At 41.2% G+C, this 20715-nt stretch overlaps 2 protein-coding genes across 2 annotated transcripts in view; both read right to left on the bottom strand.

Annotated features, from left to right (window-relative positions):
• Gpr158 (G protein-coupled receptor 158) overlaps window positions 1-20715 on the bottom strand; it is a 360681-nt gene that overhangs the window by 86765 nt on the left and 253201 nt on the right. The gene's annotated exons all lie outside the window — the stretch shown is intronic.
• On the bottom strand, window positions 1584-2850 carry LOC114708619 (cytochrome c oxidase subunit 6C-like). The gene has a single exon (XM_037206027.1). It carries the CDS (start codon window positions 2184-2186, stop codon window positions 1983-1985), a length of 204 nt encoding a protein of 67 aa, XP_037061922.1. The 5' UTR covers window positions 2187-2850; the 3' UTR covers window positions 1584-1982.

Raw genomic sequence — 20715 nt, 5'->3', positions numbered from 1 at the left:
TGAAGCAAGGCTCCCAGTATTTGACCTCCATGCACTATGTAAACTAGATTTTTCCCCTGATTTCACTATCTTCAGAAGATATCCCATGAAGAGGAGCAATCATTCCATAGTCCTTCATTGCCATAGGGAAAAAACTGATGTGCTTTTTGTCTCTATAAATCAACTGAATCCCTGTAGACCCCATATCTTTTGTCCCTTTATTTAGAGATTAAATTCCTTTCACTTTCTGGCTCTTTGTCAGTTTCCAATTTTGTTTTGTTAGTTTGTTTTTTTAGTTGTGGCTTTCTATGTTTTTCAGTTTCTGTGACCACTATCTGTTGGAAGGTTAATTCAATATAAGCAACTGTTACTGGAATCATAATTATTACATGACCTTGTAAATGGCTTTGCTACAATGTAATTTGCATGTCATGACACATTTTCATTTAAAGAATACAATTCAATATTCTACTATACACCATAGTTATACAGCCAGCACCACAGTCATTTTTAGGTTTTAATATCTCCGAAGACATTCCAGAAAGAGGAGCAGTCCTTCCATAATCCCTCATTGCCACAGGCAAACACTAATGTAATTTTTATCTCTATAAATCAATTAGAGAGAATTCATATAATGGGATAAGGCAACTCACAGTCTTTTGCAATTGTTTTCTCTAATTTAGCATAATGATTTCAAGGTTTATTATATGAGAACATGTGTTTACATTTTTCTTGGTTCTCCACCTAGGAGTGCAGTTGCTGAGCCATATGGTAACTCTATGTTTGACATTATCAATTTGAGAAATCACCAGCACTTTTAGGGAGTACTGTACTGCTGTACATTTCCATCAGCAATGTGTAAGTTCTCCAATTTTTCTACCTCCTTATCAAAACCTGCTATTGCCCATTTTTTTTTTATGATAGTCATTTTCATGGATGTTAAATGGACTAACTTCGTGGGTTTGGTCTACATTTCCCTAGTAAGAATGTTGATCATCTTTTCATCTGCTTACCAGTTAACTGTATTTATTGTCTGGTATATATTTGTATATATTTGCTTTTTTAAAGTGGGTTGTTTCTCTTCTTACTGGGTTGTAAATGTTCATCATACATTCTAGATATACATCCCTTATCAGACATGATATGCACACATTCTCATATACATTATTTCTTTTCACTGTCTTTTGTTAAAGGTGTATGTGTGCACGTGTGTGTGTGTGTGTGTGATGTTTATGTAACTACCAACAGAGTCCAGAAGAGGATGAAGATACTCTAAAACTGGAGTAACAGGCTGTTGTGACCCATGTAGTGTGGGCACAGATGGTTATATATTCTCACCTGGCTCTCTCAGGTACTAAGACCTGAACTCTGTTCCTCTGAAGAAGCAGCAAGTGTTCCTGACTACTGAGCCATCTCTCCAGCAGTTCTTTTCATTTTCTTCTTCCTCCCCTTCCTCCTTTTCCCCTTCCCCTCCTCCTCCCCCTCTCTTTTTCTCTTCCTCCTCTTCGTTTTTTGTTTTTTCAAGATGGGTTTCTCTGTGTAACAGCCCTTGATATCCTGGAACTCACTCTGTAGCCCAGGCTGGCCTTGAACTCACATAGATCTGCCTGGCTCTGCCTCTCAAGTGCTGGGATTAAAGATGTGTGCCACCACCCGGCTTGTTTCACATTCTTAATGGTATAATTTGCAATATGTTTCTTCTTTTTCTTCTTCCTTCTCCTCCTCTTCTTCTCATTTTGATGAAGTCCAACCTGTTTGTATTATCTTTTATTACTTTTGACTTGCATTAAAAAAGGAAATCATTTCCAAACTCATACTTTAAAAGATTAATATCTACATTTCCTCCTAAGAGTTATAGAGCATTGTTTTGTCCATAAAATTGTTAATTGTTTATTGAGGTAAACTACTCCTTAGCCCACATATTCGTGTTTCATAGTTCAGGAACACAGGTCAACAATGAACTTCTATGGAGTGCAATCCAAAGAATTCTGTACATTCTGATGTCACTTCACACTCTGGAAGATACCAGCCTTCCTCATCTCTTCAAAGTCCTTCATAGAGTCATAATTCTTTCTAGGTTCAGCCACACCAAACTTATAGGAAGCAGCAACTCCCAGGGCCATAATGAATGCACCAACAATGTGAACCTGCAGGCGCTTGGCCAGAAGACCATGCATCTGAGGTTTTGGCAATGCACCAGAACTCATGGTAGTGAATGTCCTCTACACCAGCATCCTTCCCGGTTCTCACAGAAATGGCGAATTATACAACTTTTAACTCTTCCATTTGCTCCAGAGTGTTTATACAGTATGCACAAAGTGTCCAACTTAATTATTCTGGACATGGTTGTCTCAACCTTCCAGCAGCATTTAGTCAATATACTACTCTTTCTCCATTAAACTATCCTCATATGCTTATGCATTGATCATAAATGTCAGGGTTTCTCTTGAGGCTCTTCAATTTTATTCAGTTGACTTATGGTCTATCATTGTGCCAATACTACTCTTTTGGGTGGTATAATTTTGTAGCAAGGTTAATGGCAGCTAATGTAAATCTTCCAAATTTATTCTTCTGTTTCAAAATAGTTTAGATATTCTGGGCCTCTTGCATGTTCCCATAAATTGTAGGGTGAGCTTGTGAATATTAGCAAAAGGAACACTGAGCTTTCCATATGCTTGCACCAAATCTGTATATCAGCCTAGACATTAAAACTCAAGTTCTACAAGCATAGGCTGTATTAGTACAGCCCTGTGGTGCCCTTCAATGATTTATAGTGTGTATTTTTAAACTGTGGGGTGTTTTGGGGGGGGTGGCTGGTGGCTTAATTTGTTTGTAAGTGGTTTAATATTTTAAATGAAAACATTTTATTGATTTCATTTGTGGACTATGCATAGCTGGTGTCTTAGGTAGGGTTTCTATTTCTGTGAAGATACACCATGACCATGTCAACTCTTATAAAAGAAAACATTTAATTGGGGTGGCTCACTTACAGTTCAGAGGTTCAGTCCATTATCATCATGGTGGGACATAGTGGTATGCAGGCAGACATGGTGCTGGAGAAGCAGTGGAGAGTCCTATATCTTGCAGGCAACAGTAAGTGGTCTAAGACACTGTGTAGTATCTGGTGCACATATGAGACCTCAAAGCCCACCTCCACAGTGACACACTTCCTCCAACAAGACCACACATTTTAATAGTACCACTCCCTTTGGGGGCCATTTTCCTTAAAACCATCACAGCTGGCTCATGGAAATGAATGTTATTTATACACTGACCACATATCTTGCACACTTGCTGAGCATGCTTGTTATTTCTCATGGTGTCCCCCCACCCCCCGGCAGTTTCCTTCTTAGGAGTCTCAATATGTAACATTATCTTATCTGTGAGTAAAATAGTTTTACTTCTAGCTTTCTAAAAAAAGAATAAAAGAATTGCTTTTTTCTTCTTAGTTTTTTGTCTACCTGCTCTGGCTAGACCCTCTAGCACAATCTTGAACAGAAGTGCTGTTGGCTAATGCCATTGTGCATTTCTGAAGCAGGGATATATTCTATGGATGTCTTCTGGGTCAACAGGGTTGACAGTATTTCTTTGCTGCTCTTCTGTTTAGCTCTTTTCATTTATCACCAGAAGTACTCAAATCAGAAGCCTCCAGATGTAAAATGAAGTTGAATATTACTTATATGATTTCCAAATGCAAACAAACCGAGAATCTAAGGGGTCCTTTCCTGATGACAACCTTGGTAAGTTTCTTCAGACATAACCACAGGCAGTAACAAAGGGCTTTCTTTGGCAGGGCTGGTGGGGCGACATGCTGCTCCACTGTACCTGCTGCCCAGCCCTGATGCATTGCGGACACTGCTCTCCAAGTTTATTGCCCCCTGGCAGATTATGCTTTTATCCCTGTCTGTGGTCTTCGTGTATCTCCATCTTGAGGTTTCCTACGCAGAAGATCTTGAAGACTTTCCTCATTGTCAGTTCAGTAGTCATCACTATTTCATTTCTAGTCTTTCCATCCTCGCTGCAGCCTTAAAGCTTCGAGGGTCTCGGGGTGGCAGTGGTGCACACCTTTAATTCCAGCACCCGGGAGCCATAGCCAGGAGGATATCTGTGAGTTTGAGGCCAGCCTGGTCTACAGAGCGAGATCCAGGACAAAGCACCAAGACTACACAGAGAAATCCTGTCTCGAAAAACCAAAAACCAAAACCAAACAAAAAAACAAAAAACCTTCAAGGGTCAGCATTTTGTGCAGTCTTAACTATGCGGTGAATCAATCTCTAGTACTTGTGCTTATCCATCTGACCTCAGTGCCTCGTGCCACCCACGAGGGAACTGTGGAACGCCAGTGCTTTCCTGGTACTCACTTCAGGTTAGCCTCCTGATCACACTAAGCACTTAAGGCCCTGGCTCTGGTTTTTGGCTCCTTGCCTTAATCATCTATTCTGATGCTTGGCCACTTTGCCAGCTCCAGGTCAAGCTCAACTTGCCATACTATGCTTTATTGCCACTTATTTTTTATTGCTTTTGTTTTTTTGAGGTCTAAAAATAGATATTGACTGAAAATAATAAACTTTGTCATTTGTACACTCTATAAGTTTATAAATATACATTAATTTTTATCATTTGAAAACATCATTTAAAACTTTATGTATATCAAGTGGAAGCTTCCTGGTTTTCCTTCATAGTCTTCTCCCTTCTCCAAAGGAATTTGGTGTGCACTATCCAGTGTGTTTTCTACATTGGTTCCATTTGTATGCACTTTTCAATAATACATAGCCTTACTCTGTGAGTTTTAGATTTTTATGTAGGAACTAAGTATGGCAGTGTATAACTGAGTTTCAAGCACTCTGCAGACCGAGGCAGGAGGATTGTTTGAGCCTGAGTGTGTGAGAGCAGCTTGAGCAGTATGGCAAGAACCTGTCTTAAAAATAAACATTGTATTTAAGTAATAAGTTGTTCATCGGCCTGCTGCAACTCACAGGTCTGTTTTTATAGTAAATTACACAAAATATTCAGTTTTCATCAGGACAGATTAACCTAGATCTTCTTTCTGTCTTTCATTTCCCCAGCATCCTCAACTCATGCCTAACACAAGAGAGAACCACATGGAAGCTAGTGTAATTGTGAACAGGGTTACAAAGAAGAGGGTCACAGCTCTGTTGTGGTTGAGACCCCGTGTACAAGATACATGATGGAGACTCCATGTACAGGATGTATGATGGAGACTCCATGTACAAGATACATGATGGAGACTCCATGTACAAGATACATGATGGAGACTCCATGTACAGGATGTATGATGGAGACTCCATGTACAAGATACATGATGGAGACTCCATGTACAAGATACATGATGGAGACTCCATGTACAGGATGTATGATGGAGACTCCATGTACAAGATGTATGATGGAGACTCCATGTACAAGATATGTGATGGAGACTTCATGTACTAAGATATATGATGGAGACTCCATGTAAAAGATATAGGATGGAGACTCCATGTACTAAGATATATAATTGAGAATCCATGCACAAGATATATGATTGGCCAAACCAGGACTAAACCTCAAATCTTCTGATTTCCCCACTTTCCCCACTAACCACTGGTTATTAAACTGAGCACTATGGAGATATCCCAGGGATTATTTCTAAGGATCAAAGGAAAATGTCAAGGAAGTTGGTCTCTGGGCCTCTGTTTCCTTTCACCCAGGGTGCCTCAAATTTCAGTAATCAGGAAGGACTACTGCCTTACACTGCTGTTTGTCTATGCGGGGTACAGTGGCTCAGTGAATGTATTTCAGCAGGATTTCTCATGGGTTGTTATTTGTAGGATGTTTTCTTCTATCGCCTTCACAGCATCAGCAAGACGCCATTTTTTTTGCTAAACTTAATTGATGGTGTCAATCAAATACTCACATTTTATTGGTCCAAGTTACCGAACAATATTACTATCATCTTTTTATCAATTTATGTATTATGCTAAAATAAATAACATGCAAGGATTTACTACATAATAGAAGCAGTGGGAGTAATACATTACTATATAGGATGTACATCTTTTATTCTCCTTTGGATCATTCATAAGCATATTTGAGTTGTTAGTCCAAACAAAATTCTTTTTGTTTATCACTATCAGGATTCAGATATTAACTAATGAGACTCTTCACCACATCTAATTCTGAACACTGTGATGAAGTTGAAGGCTAAAATAGTCACAAATGTGTCACCTAACCCTACTTGCCTGACAGGATAATTCAGGTGACAATGACTAGATGTTTGCTATTTTTTTGAAAGCTGACAATACAAAGTTTCTGCAATAAGAGAGACTCATTTTTTTGGTTTCTTTTTTTATTAAGAACTTTTTTATTCGTTTTACATACCAACCACAGATCTCCCTCTCATCCCTCCTCCCACTCCCCCCCAGCCTTTCCCCCCAACACCTCCCCCCCCATCCCCTCTCCCAAAAGGGTAAGGCTTCCCATAGGGAGTCAGCAGAGCCTGGAACATTCAATTGAGGCAGGACCAAGCCCCTCCCCCCTGCATCAAGGGTGAGCAAGGTGTCCCACCATAGGTAGTGGGCTCCAGAAAGCCAGCTCATGCACCAGGGATAGATCCTGATTCTGGGGCCCCTTAAACAGACCAAGCTACACAACTGTCAACAGAGACTCATTTAAAGAGAATTGTGCATCAGAAATTTTAGTCACATCCCATGGGATATAATTTACATTTACTTATTTCTTCCTTATTAAGCATGCAAACCAATTGCACTTGGTAATAATATGCAGACAAGAATCTTAGATTTCTAAAATTATAAATATTTGAAAATATTTGCAAGTCAAAGAAATTTTCCCTTTTCCTCTTTGCTATAAACTGAAAATAACTGATGATTCAACAGTTTTACCTTAAAATAATCTAAGAGATCATCATGTCAGATAATTGTTATAATATCCTTAGAGTTCTAAAGGATTGTTCCTAATAGATGCAATTTTTTCTTTTGTCATGTATATGTATGCTGAAGATTGCTGCAAGCACATTTCTCAACAGACACTCATAGGTTTTCTTTCTCTTGTTGCATTTTAAAAATATAAATGCACAATGGATTTCCTGAATTGTTAACATTCAACATGAGAAACACAATTTTGTAGTTCACACTTTGAGCTCTTCAGTCACTCAGGATCCATAGGTGTGTTAGAGAAACAGACCTGAGTGTGTGCATTTTCTGTGTCTTATTTCTAAAAATTGGGAATATGCAATGGGCTTGACAACATTGTTGTATAGTGTTTATCAGTGATTTTTCACAAAATCCTTTCTCTCCTTCCAGACAATGATAAGATTACCCTTCTAAGTCTTCACAAGTTAGAAATGATTATGTGACTTTCATTTGGAACTGTAAGAGCCAGTATGTGCTTGGCTCATTCTCTTTCATGTCGGTCCCCATGGCTAGTGATGAATGATGACCATACGCATGTGGGCTAGAGCCTAGACAGCTCTTGATTGACATGAGACATAACCCAAAAACACTCATTCTTGTTTTCAACCATGGATATACTATGATCAAACAGACATTTATGGAAAACTTTATGAAGTTTATGTCCCAAAAACAGATTATATCTGTACTCTGAGTAGCATATAACTTTATACTCCCAAGCAAGCATCAAGAGCTAAGCTGCAGGAAATCAGTCATAGACACTTGCAGCTACTTCGAAATGTCTGAAAAAGGCACATGAGAGTGCTCCATGCTCACAATGAATGCTTGTGCAGTGCTGGCTAGAGTTTGGTGGGTGGATTCTAGTAGCATGTGTCAGCCCTCACTGATGACTGTTTCAGGAAATACTCTAGAAAGCCATTGCAAGGTCTGAAAACTCAGCAGAGCTGTCTCGTGAGACTCTGTGGTACTCAGCACGGAGCACACCTATGCTAAACGGGGGCTTTCATCTCAGGCAGGCTCTAAGTCATGTGACTATGTTATGTCAGTTGTTAGCAAGCTCCAAGTCTGCTTTATAATACTGACCATGCTATGAAACTACAAAACCGTACAATCCAGGAGACTACCAACTTGCTAACAATTTTTTGCTACTAAATTTTCTCCTCTTTTTGATTTCTATATTAAATTGCTATGTTTTAATTTAGAAACTATCTTTGCTACTTTGTTTTTCTATGGTTATCTCCACAAACTCCTTTTAAATGGTGTGTGTGTATATACATGTATGTATGTGTACGTGTGTGTACGTGTGTGTGTGTGTGTGTGTGTGTGTGTGTGTGTGTGTGTGTTTTAGGAATGAGCATACATTTTTAGAATACATTTACATAAGTTTTTCAAAATCCTGCTTTATGCATTTCACAGTATAAAAACAAGGTCAGTCGTTAGTATGGCTCTTCCATTGTTATTTAGCATATTCTCGGGGATATCATTCTGTCTATATTTTAAAACTTCATATCAGTGAACAGTACTTTGAAACAGTTTTAACTTATATGTAACCTATTGGTTTCGAGTGCTTCAAAAATAACAGAGGATGTTTAAACATTGCCTCCTTCTTTCCTCATATGTGCTTGGGTTTATTTAGCTCTCTTGCCATTTGGATAGATCAGGAATTGATTGATGGAAATCTACCCTTTCAGTATGAGATATCAGCTGAAGTCACGACCTTCTTTCTGAAGGATAGTTCACATAAGCTCTGTGGTTGTAAATAAATCTTCAATGAAAATCACTCTTGATGGTGATCTGATGGAAGGTGTAATTATGTTAATGCTCGTATTGCTGTAGACATTTTCTGTGACTTCTCTTCAGTGCTTATTTTTAGAACTATAGATCATGAAATGAACTGTCCTGTGACTGGCTGTGGTGTCCTGTGATTGGCTGTAATGTCCTGTGACTGGCTGTGGTGTCATGTGACTGGCTGTGATGTCCTGTGATTGGCTGTAATGTCCTGTGACTGGCTGTGATGTCCTGTGATTGGCTGTGATATCCTGTGACTGGCTGTGGTGTCATGTGACTGGCTGTGGTGTCCTGTGATTGCCTGTGATGTCCTGTGATTAGCTGTGATGTCCTGTGATTGGTTGTGGTGTCCTGTGACTGGCTGTGATGTCCTGTGACGGGGTGTGGTGGCGTTCCAGCACTTTAAACACCAGCTTGTGGTACATGGAGAACCTGGCATCAGATTCTTAAAGAGATACAACTTAGTTCAGCATTTTAGTAAATGTTTTAAATACTGTGGAACATGAAGACAATCACATCTGCTTTTGTGATAGAGGAATGTAGACTCTAAAGGAGAGAGAACACTCAGCTAGAATCATTTCAAAATATTGGCCAAGGGGTTTTGGTTGAGAAATGTGAACAGGGAAGGAAGTGGGACAGAGGAAGTCCCTAGTGAGATGCAGCTTAGTGTAAGCCTTAAATTACATATGGGTTCAGCTGAAGAGGGAAGGGTTGGCCTGAGGCTGGGCCAGCACCCTGAGGTTAGGAGAACACAAGTACCACCTACTCACTGATGCCCAGTGCTGAAAATGAGAAGAGAGGTCAGAGCTAAAGAAGGGGTCAAGCTGCTGTTGGTCATGTGTGCACACCCCAACAAGGACAACAGCCTTTTATTCCACAGGTCTGTGAAATCCTGGGAAGTTTTGGGCAACAAAATAGGGTAACTACACTGAAACCTTTGAACCTTTAGCCTGGTGATGGTGTGAACAGATTAAAAAGTATTAAAGAAGTCCAGTTGTGTGAGATGCCTAAGGACCTGGAGAATCAGAAGTCAGAGACACAGAGGGGAGCATCTAAACTTGAAACTGGGGAGGAGGGGAGGAGGGGAGGAGGGGAGAAGGGGAGGGAAGGGAAGGGAAAAGGAAGGAAGGGGAGGGAAGGGGAGGAAGGGATGAGAGGAGGGAAGAGGAGAGGAGAGGACTTCCGGAAGGACATGGTTGTATTTAAAGCATAATCCCAGAGTATGAAGTGCCTTGTTTACTTAGAGTCTGTTAAGAATTTGTTTCCATTCGGATAAATATTTATTCTATAGGCTTAGAATCCTGATCTTAGAACACATCAGTGCCCTCTAGCCTGGCTGAATGGGAACAGGCCCTCAGAACTAACCTCATATTGTTCCTTTACTTTGTAGAAAATGTATGGATAGAATAGAGTTGTCTCTGTCACCGTCAATATAAGAGAGAATGTTTAGAGAACATCTGTATGTTTGGCATTGCCTTAAAGTTTACACATGCGATGTTTACTCTTGGTTATTGACTAGTTTAGATTGAGGCCCCTGCAGGAGAATAGTAAAAGCATATCACTGGATGTGTCTGGGATGGCATTTGCAGAGAGAAGCATCTCATTCTCTCACTATTATTCTCTCCCTCTCCACTCTTCCCACCCCATCCCACCCTGTGCAGGCTTCCATGATGTGAGATGTCTTGTCTTCTTCAAAGTGACAGGCTGAAATCTTAGCAAACATGAGCCAACATTGATGGGACAAGTATGAAAAGATGTAGAAAAATATGTTCTTATTTAATCTTGATTGTAACTCTAATGGGTACATACTATCATTTAACAGATAGAGAAACTGAGGCACATAAAGAAGAGTCATTTTCCTAAGATTGCACAGCTGGCAAACTGTAGGGGTGACACTGGGTTCTGGATAGTCACACCTGAGACATCATGCGGTCAACCTTACACATGCCTGTCTCCAATCACACAGCTCATGGATAAGCCAGAATAAACGTTAGGGTATGCAATTGAGGGCACGTCAGAGTGTTTAAAAAATCACAATGAATTAGCCGGGCGGTGGTGGCGCACGCCTTTAATCCCAGCACTCGGGAGGCAGAGCCAGGCGGATCTCTGTGAGTTCGAGGCCAGCCTGGGCTACCAAGTGAGCTCCAGGAAAGGCGCAAAGCTACACAGAGAAACCCTGTCTCGGAAAACCAAAAAAAAAAAAAAAAAAAAAAAAAAATCACAATGAAGGATAAAAGCATGTCTATCTGAGTTAGAGTGTATCTATGACAAATGGTATGAGTCAGTCAAGCAAAGGCATCCTCCTGCATGAGGAACAAGGTCCTCAGTGATGATGGTCTGCATTGAAGACCCCTCTCAGGGGCTCTAGATGATAGATAGCATGTTGGAGGCTTGCCTTGGTTGAACCTCTATCTGTAAGCAACAAGATAGATTAGGGCATGTCTCAGAGGCTGAATTACAAATGTGTTACCATGTGGAACCTGGCTGAAGCTAGACAGTAACAGGTAACACTGATGAATTAGGGCCTGTGCTTTGACTGTAGGTGAAAGCAATAGATCCTTTGCAGCTAACGAGGAGCAAAGGAAGTTAGGTGGGAGAACTAATGAATTTTAGAAAAAGAAAGAGGTACTTGGTCATCCATTCTGCCTGAGTGGTTCATTCATTCTGTCATTAACTCACTCATTTAATCAACAAATATTTGAATTCATGCAACAGGCATTGTGCTAGACAAGGACAGTACAATAGGAAATAAAAATGCATTCTGGCCGGGCGGTGGTGGAGCATGCCTTAAATCCCAGCACTCAGGAGGCAGAGGCAGATCTCTGTGAGTTTGAGGTCAGCCTGGTCTATAGAGCAAGCTCCAGAACAGTCAGAGCTCTTACATAGAGAAATCCTGTCTCGAAAAACAACAACAACAAAAATGTATTCTGAGCTCATGGAACTGAACTCAGAAGAAGGAGAAATGGAATGGCATTAATTATAAGCCGTAAACACAACCAAAGAAACAAACAAAAAAAAAAAGTAAGGAACAGTGTGAGTCTTAAGGAGTGACCAGAAGACCCCACTGGGGATGCGACCAAGAGACAGGTTGGAAAATTTGTCTTTGTTATGTGATGAGCTGTTTGGTGGACCCAACCTGAGGCTGGAATCTCTAGTGTTTGAGTACATGGCAGATTGGGTGTGTTCTGAGGAACCAGAGCAGGGTTAGAAATGCCCAGAGGTACTCTGCTAATCCTGAGACAGTAAAGAATGGGAAACCATGGAGAGAGCGAACTTCCTTTGTCCGTGCTGACTGCATTTTTGTCGCCTGCTGGTTTTCCTGTTCACAACAACGCAGAGTCTTGTAGATGGACATCACGATAAAGAGAAGCAACCACGATAGAGGCTGAGATGTTTTTACTAATGTGACACAAAGAATCATATTTTGATTTCATATATTTTTTTTAGATTTTTATCTGCAACTGTAAGGTTATGGTCATGATTTCAGAGTAAGAACTTTAAAATCACCCTAGACACTCATACACACATACACACTATGGACATAAACATAAATAAAAAACAGAGCAGTAACTTTGTAGTTAACAGTATCTATAGCTAAGTTTATAAAAAAGGAATTGAGAGAGAGAGAGAGAGAGAGAGAGAGAGAGAGAGAGAGAGAGAGAGAGAGAGAAGAGGTTGGGGAATTCCCTGAGGAATTGCTCAGCAATTCTGAGCAGGTGACCTTGTCTGTGAAGGAACTGGTTGACTTACTGTCCATGTTTATCATTTCTGCCATATGTTATAGTTTGGATGCTAAATTCCCTCCAAAAGCCTATATTTCAGAGGCTTTGAAGATTAATTTGTTTTTATAGGTGTGACCAAAGTCTCTGACATAAATCATCTTTTAAAAAGGATTTAGTTTGGCTTGTACTTAGGAAGAGTTCATTGAGTCCATGGTTGATTGGATTTGGGCAGAACACCAGTGTGGCAGGTCTGGGTAGCAGAGGAATTCCCTCACCTCATGTGGATGTGAAGCAGAGAAAGAGGTAGGAAGAAGTCAAGAACAGGTAACCTTGAGGACCTACTTCATGTAGTTGGGACCCACCTCCTCAAGTTTCCACCTGCTAGACCAAACATTCAAATTGTGAACCTGTGAGGAACATTACAATTCGACAGAGCACTTGGTGAACAAGGTGTTGCTCCAGAGAGGCAGTGGAATCTTCAGGAAGGTAGGGCTTTGCAAGAAGTCCTCAGGTCACTGGAGGGGTGTGTTAAAAGAGAATTGCCAGGCCTCTGACCATCCTCTCTTCCTTGTGTCCTGACTTAGGCAGTAAGTGGTTTAGATTTACCTTCTGTTCTCCCAGAGCTACCAGGATGATTGATTATTGACTGGAACTTGCTAAATGAAATTTCGCTTGATAAGTTAATGTTCTTACTATGTGTCATAATAGTGACAAAACACTAACATGTCATATAAGTACCTACAGGAAGGAGCTTACAAATACCACAGCATCTTTGCACTCGAAGGGTGCACATGCTGGGAAAAGATGTGCACACACCTGAGAGCCTTGTCTTGGTTGAAATTGAGTCACAGTCCATCCTTGGTGGCAGAGGTGGCTTTGCCTGATCTTGGAATCTGCCACTTCTCAGTCTTTAAGTTTGCACGATATACTTTTGGAGGATAACCTCCCAGTGCATAAAGCATATCACCTGTTTAGGATTCCCGCTTTCATGGTTACAGGCAGAACTTGTGTGGTCAAAAGATGAAAACTCACAAACAAGCAAAATAAATAAATAGTAACTGTCTAAACCAGGCATGGTGGCACACACCTGGAATCCTAGCACTTGGGAGGCTGAGGCAGGATCATGAGTTCCAGGCAGCCTGAGCTTCTTGGTGAGATCACTGATTGTTGGGGACATGAGTCTGTTTATGTTCAGTGAATGGAGAATCACCAGACAGCAGTGAGATCCCACCTTGACCCCTACTCACAGTGCCAGTTCTGGGAAAGCTCTATAGTCATGGTTCTGATTACAGCATCCTCCAGGGCTTCAGTTATAGCTTCTGGTTACCTCATTCATCTTCTCTAGGATAATCTATAGAAAGCACTGACATGTTGTAAGTGCTGAGCTAAGACTCTGGGGAGGGTTACTCGTTGTAGAAACACCCTGGCTGCACCACTTGAATCTGTTCTGTTGTCAGTCTTGGAAACCGTGAGTGGCATGAGGTTATATAAGCCTATCTCTGTCTCAGAGGCAGCCTGAAATAGTATCAGACTCACACATTCCTGGTGTGGGACTAGCCCTGTGCTAGGCTGTCTCTGAGAGAGAGAGAAAGAGAGAGAGAGAGAGAGAGAGAGAGAGAGAGAGAGAGAGAGAGAGAGAGAGAGAGAGAGAACGCCAGTAACCTTCTAGCCCACAGTGTGTGTTCTGTGAAGAAAGTAGCAGGTTTCTCCGGAGGCAAGAGCTCTACAGAACCGAGGCACAGTCCCTGGTGCTTTATGCATGCTAGGGAGAGTCCAATAGCAAGAGAACACCGACAGGAGGTGAGACAGAGGAAGCTAGAAATAGGGAGTAGGGCTCGTACTGTGGCCCTGCTGCTCATGAACAAGGCAAATTGGTCTCCCCCACCCCCTTGAGACTGGGCCTCTCCCTACCCAGGGAGTTCTTCCAGGAACTCAGAATCCTCCTGCCTCAGCCTCCCAAATGCTAGGATCATAGGCATGTGCCAGCATGCTTGGCTTAGTTTCTACTGCCAGGCAGATCCTGTCTACAGCCACTGAAGTGGGACCGACAGCATTCGCCTGTCTAGTCCACAGCCTCTGAAGAAGGTTTCAGAGTCTTTTCAAATGTAACCTTCCCAGCTGCTTGAACTGGCCAGTGAGTCATTTCCAGGGTCATGGGGCACCACCCAGTCTTCAGCAGCTCCCAAGTGACCTTCCAGGCTCTGAATTTCAATGGTCTGTATATGGCTACTCTTTTCTAAGCAGACAGCGGGATGATGGTTAGCTCGGCAAGGGAGAGAGAACTGGCACACTACACACGAAGATAGGATTTCAAATGATCACAAGGATAAAAAGGACAAGATCTGATTACAGCAAATAATGGAAGAGGGATTTTGTGAGGCCGTTAAGAAGGATCCCTCACCAGAGGGTGGCACTGCATGTTTTGAATCCCAGAACTCAGGAGGCAGAGGCAGGTAGATCTCCGTGAGTTCAAGGACAGCCAAAACCTCCTTCAACAGAGAAACCTCGTCTCAAAAAACCTCCAACAACAAAAAGATCCTTCTAAAGGCAATGGTGCTATGCTGTGACTGAAGGTGGAGAAGCAAGAAGTGTGTGTACCCTCTGTGGAGACCGTGGTGACCATCCTTCTGAAGAGGCTTGTCCCGAACTGCTCCCCACTGCTCCCCAGCAAGTCTCTACCTAGGACAACCTCTAGATCTCTGTTTATGTGAGACCCGGGAGATTTCTCCTGCCCACCATACCCTTAGCTGGTCTTTGACCTTGCATTTTTCAGTACCCCCTTCTGGCTTCCACTTCCTACTAGAAATGATCTCCCTAAAGCATCCATTCGCCCATGCACGAGACAGACAGATGTCAATGGGCATTGCATAACTTTCAATGCTCCAGAACATTTTTCTTCAGTGTGGTGTGCTCGGTGCCAAACACAGCTGGAGACCTCCAAGCAAACTATTTGCAGAGGAATTAAATGTCCAAATGATTCCTAAATTAGTTTGATTGCACACAGCAATCTGTTTCCCCCCATTCTTATACCTTGCAGCAGTTTAATTTATATGCCAATAAGCTGCCATGTGCAATAGTTCTGTGGTTCTGAGCCTTGTTCATGAGCAGTCATGTCACAGAGCAAGGTTTAAGTTCATGCATTTCCTTCACTATAAACTCAGCCCCTTTTAGTGGTTAGCAAAGGGCATAGAACACCTACTGGCCTTCAATTCTAAATGAATACAATATGTTTATTTAGTTAATACTGGTCATGTCAAATCACTGTGTGCAGGTTACATATGTCACATTCTAAAGCCGTGTTGCATTATAGAGCAACCTAGTAAAGGCCTTACTGGCCTTTCTTTTAGGATTTAAAGGTGATCCAGTGGCGACTTTAGCCTTTCCCGTTTTTTTTTTTTTTTTTTTTTCTACCAAAAAATCAGGCAGCATTCCCAGGTGCTTTGAAAAAGTCAGAGCAGCTCATTAATGTAAAAGCAAATGTCATTCCTAAAGCGAACATGGGCCTCACACCAATACTTCCTTGCATATTTATCCATAGTACATAGAAATTCTAATTGGTAAAATGCAGGTTTTCACAGAGGTCCCCAGCCCTCAGCAAACCAAATTAAATAAAAACAATGACTGTCACAGACCACAAGCTCAATTATTATCAGGGCTAAGGGCAAGAATTCATTTCTTCCTTTGACGACATGGGACTAGTCATCAAGTTAATGTGTAACTGAAAAGAAATTCACAAATGTTGGGTCTGAGAAGAATTAATTCATTCTGCTTATTTCAAAAAAGGAAATCTGGTTAATCACATGCTGAAATCAAACTCAGTAAAGGAAATTTAAATCCTCTGGGCTCAAAGGCTTTCCTTTGAAATTATAGCAAACTCTGAACTCTGTTATGGCCTCCAAAGCCCTCTATAACTGAGTCCTTCTGCTTTACTCTTACTCCTGCTACTCCTCATGACTCTCCCAGCCTACTGGGATTTATTTTTCTCCGATTAGCATCATAAACATGGCTAAGTTGACTGCCACCTTGGAAGGTATTCCTTGTGCATTGTTGCTGTGGGCGTTCTCACGAGCAGCTCCTCTGTCCATCCGGCATCAAATGATTTCAGAATCATCTTCTCATGCTACCCACCAGCTCTTCCCTGTTTAATATTCTCCATAGCAGCCATCATTATCTGACAGTTCCCAGTGTTCATTAGTTATGTTCTGTCTTCCATACAACACTATAAGCTGCATAAGAATCTGTCTTTAACTGCTGTATCAAAAAAAAAAAAAAAAAAGTCCAAAAGGTAAGCCATTCAGACTACACAGGTGATGAAAAGGAAGCCATGTAAGTAAGAAGGGCAAGGGGCAGCCAGGGCTCCAGGACAGCGAGGTGTACCACGTCACTGTGGGAAACTCCTGCTGCCCCCGGGGAGCTCCTCTGAATGCGGGCTGAGCATTCACTGTGAATCTCAGCACAGCTCAGCAGCACCCTGCGTATGGAACAGTAAGTCTGTGGCATTTCAGAGAAGGCAAACTCTCCTTTCATGAACTTCTTCCTAAATCCAGACTTGAAAGTATAATATATCATCTCTGAAATAAAATTCTTCCAAATTTTAGCTAAAATCAGAGGACTTTGTGAAAAGAAAAGGAAAGATATCAACTTCTGCCACTTTGCTACTAAGTCAATATTCAATCTAAAAGGAAAATAGCCTCATAGAACTCAGACTTTCCCCCCCTTTCTTGTTAACCAAATTCCTAGGAATTCAACTGCGAGCGCTTCTAAATCTGAAGTCTCTGAAGGCTTCCTTTAGCTCTGAGACCTGAAGGAGGCCCAGATGCCAGGGCCATGAGCAGGCCCTGTGGATGCCAGGCATCCTAAAGCCCTCAAACAAATGATGCCCGTCTCTGATGTCTCAGCGCCTGAATATAATGCTTTCCCAGGGAACCTGACAGTTCCAGGCAGCAACTACCGCATGACATACCAACATCCTCTGAGCAGAAGCTGTTTAAAGTAAGGTGACCCCATTCACCTCCCACACAGTCCTGAACCCAAAGCAGTTTGCTGCTCAGGGGGCAAATTGTGGGAGTAATATTAGTCATCTGCAGTATCTACTTCTACTGCCAAACTACAACCCAAATCTAGACATAGAAAGCCAGGTTTACAAATACTAGTCAGACAGCTTGGCCTCAAACTAGCACCAATATTATGTAAACATGCATGGCTTTATCTTCCACACATTACAGAATAAATTGTCGACCCTGGGTGCACATGAGAATCATCTAGGGAGGTTTGAACAAGCTGATTCTCAGGTTCTGTTCAAGCCAGTTACAGCAACATGCAGCATGAATCTTAAATAGTCTTATTAATAAAAACAAACCCAGAGCCAGATATTGAGGTGAATGCTGGAAGATCAGAGAAGTAGAGCAAGCCACAGCTTCCTCACCTTGCCAGTTCCTCAGCTGATCCTGTTTCCTAGGACTGGAAGCCTCCGAGTCCTCATCTAAATGGATCTCAGCTGAACTGCTGCTCAAAACAGCTGAACTAGGCCAAAAGCTTCTAGTTCCTGGTTCCTCGTGCCTTTATATATCTTTCTGCTTCCTGCCATCACTTCCTGGGATTAAAGGCGTGTGTCACCATACCTGGCTGTTTCCAGTGGAACTCACAGAGATCCAGACCGATCTCTGACTCCTGAATGCTAGGATTAAAGGTGTGCGTGCCACCATTTTCTGGCCTCTATATCTGGTGGCTGTTCTGTTTTCTGACCCTAGATAAATTTATTATGGTGCACAATATTTTGGGGAACACAATATCACCACAGAAACAAGCTCTTTGGGGACGGGGTGGAGCCCCAGGCACCAGAAGTGTTCGCAGATCCAGGATGATTGTAATGTGTTGTGTTGTTTGCAATGTGTGGCAGAGTTTGAGAACCACTGTGTTACAGAAAGATCCACATTCAGCCATGAGAGTACCTTCTGGACTTGCTTTAAAGAAAAATAACTAATTCTTGCATTTATATACTCAACATGCACACACACACACACACACACACACACACACGGAAGTAGATTGATTTTACATGAAAGACAGTGGCTACAAATGTGTGTGTGTAATTGCAAGGGAATTAAGGGGAATTTGTTACACTTGTGTCTCAGGTTGTATATGATGTATATCCATTTCTTTATATCAAGTAAAAATAAAAGTTAACCCAATCTTTCAATCTCTATCCCTTACTTCCTTTTCATTATCCAAATTATATTTTTTTCATATTTTCTTTAGGATTTTATGAAAGGATACTATATTTACATTATTTCTACCCTGCCTTCTCTCCACTCCAACTCTTCCTGTGGCCAGATCTCAAATTCATGACCTCTTCTTTAATATTATAGATAATAATAGTTATATGTATGTATACTTATGTATATGTCTTAGGGTTTCTATTGCTGTGAAGAGACACCATGACCACAGCAACTCCTACAAAGGAAAACATTTAATTGGGGTGACTTACAGTTCAGAAGTTTAGCCCATTATCATCATGGCAGGGCATGGCAGCGTGCAGGCAGGCACGGTGCTAGAGGAGCTGAGGGTTCTACATCTTGCAGGCAACAGGAAGTAAACTGAGACACTGTGTTGTGGGAATTTGATCCAACCAGCCAATGGTAGTAGGGTGATTGGCCCTATGGGGAGTGGTCTTCTCTGAGTATGTGACTGAATAAGAACAGAGGAGTGGGGTCCTATGCTCTATACTGGGTGGTTGGAGCAGGAGCAAGCGGCAGAGAAATGTGGCTTGTGGTTGGTTCCCATCGCCCTCTGAACGGCAGGACACGGACAGCTGGGTCAGCAGCAGTGTCTACTTTGTTCTGTGTTGTGAGTGTATCTTATTGATTTCATTTCCCTAATATATTTTACCTGGCCCATTGAATCAGTGTCCCACTTCAACACTGGGTGTGGCTTGAGTATATATTAAATCTCAAAGTCCACCTCCCCATGACACACTTCCTCAACAGGACCACACCTACTCCAACAAAGCCACACCTAATAGTGCCATTCCCATTGGGGGCCATTTTCTTTCAAATCATTAACTATATACAACCTGCTGAGTCCATTCAGTGTTGTTCACAGTGTTTGTGTTTGGGAATGACCACTTGGGACTGGGTAACCAGGAGTCTCAATATTTTCAAATGTTATTTCCAAAATGTTAAAAATTTTCTAGAACCTTGAACATAAAAACAGGTTATAATTCAAAAGTCCAGGGTTATTTTAAATAGTAAAATATTTTCTCTGTAGAAAATAGTAAAAATTGGTAGCATTTCCCAATAAGCCCTTTTAAGCCAAATGATAGCTGAATTATACATATAAATATTGATTAGATCCTAGGATACAGAAGAAACCTATCTTCATCTGTTCAGAGAGCTATGTTTTACTTAGGCTGTGTATTATTTCTCCTGAAGTTGTAGTAAAATGCTTTTACATTCAAAAGAGGACAAATACTATAGAATTGTATTACTATAGAATATACAAATTTATAGAGATAGAAAGATCAGACATTATCTCAAGATGGAGAAGAAAGGAATATAGAGCAATGATTTCCTAAGTACAGAATCTCTGTTTTGTGTGATGGAAAAGTCCCACAAATGGACAGTAGTATCAGGACATAACATCATGAATGTAATATATCAATACAATTAATGCAATTAATGAATATCATAAATATAATTATTGAATGAGTACTGCGAATGTTGTCAATGAATACCACAAATGTAATTAATATCATGAGTGTAATTAATGAATATCATGAGTGTAATTAAAATAAATAAATAATTTAAAATTTAAAAAAATTTCTAGAAGTGTGGTTCTCAACATTCCTAATACTGCAGTTCCCTTTTTTTGGTTTTTTGAGACAGGGCTTCTCTGTGTAGCTCTGGCTGTCCTGAAAGTTACTTGGTAGACCAGAATGGCCTCAGACTTAGAGATCTGCCTGCCTCTGCCTCCCAAGTACTGAGATTAAAGGTGTGCTCCACCAATGCCTGGCTGCTGGGACCATTTAATACAGTTCCTCATGGTGGTGACTCCTCCAATCATTAAATTATTTTCATTGCTACTTCATAATTGTAATTTTGCTACTGTTATGAATCATAATGGAAATACCGGATATCTGATATGCCACCCCTGTGAAAGGGTTGTTCAACCCCACAAAGGGATCTCGACCCACAGTCTAGACTCAAATAAAGCCATGATTAAAGTGTAATAAAGTCAAATTATTGTGAGAAGTTTAAAGATACCATTAAAATTAAAATAGTTCTCTCTATCTGTCTCTCTGT

This window comes from Peromyscus leucopus, chromosome 5, assembly GCF_004664715.2.
Source record: "Peromyscus leucopus breed LL Stock chromosome 5, UCI_PerLeu_2.1, whole genome shotgun sequence".
In the NCBI taxonomy this organism is placed as follows: domain Eukaryota; kingdom Metazoa; phylum Chordata; class Mammalia; order Rodentia; family Cricetidae; genus Peromyscus; species Peromyscus leucopus.
This window is presented reverse-complemented; position numbering and strand designations above follow the sequence as displayed.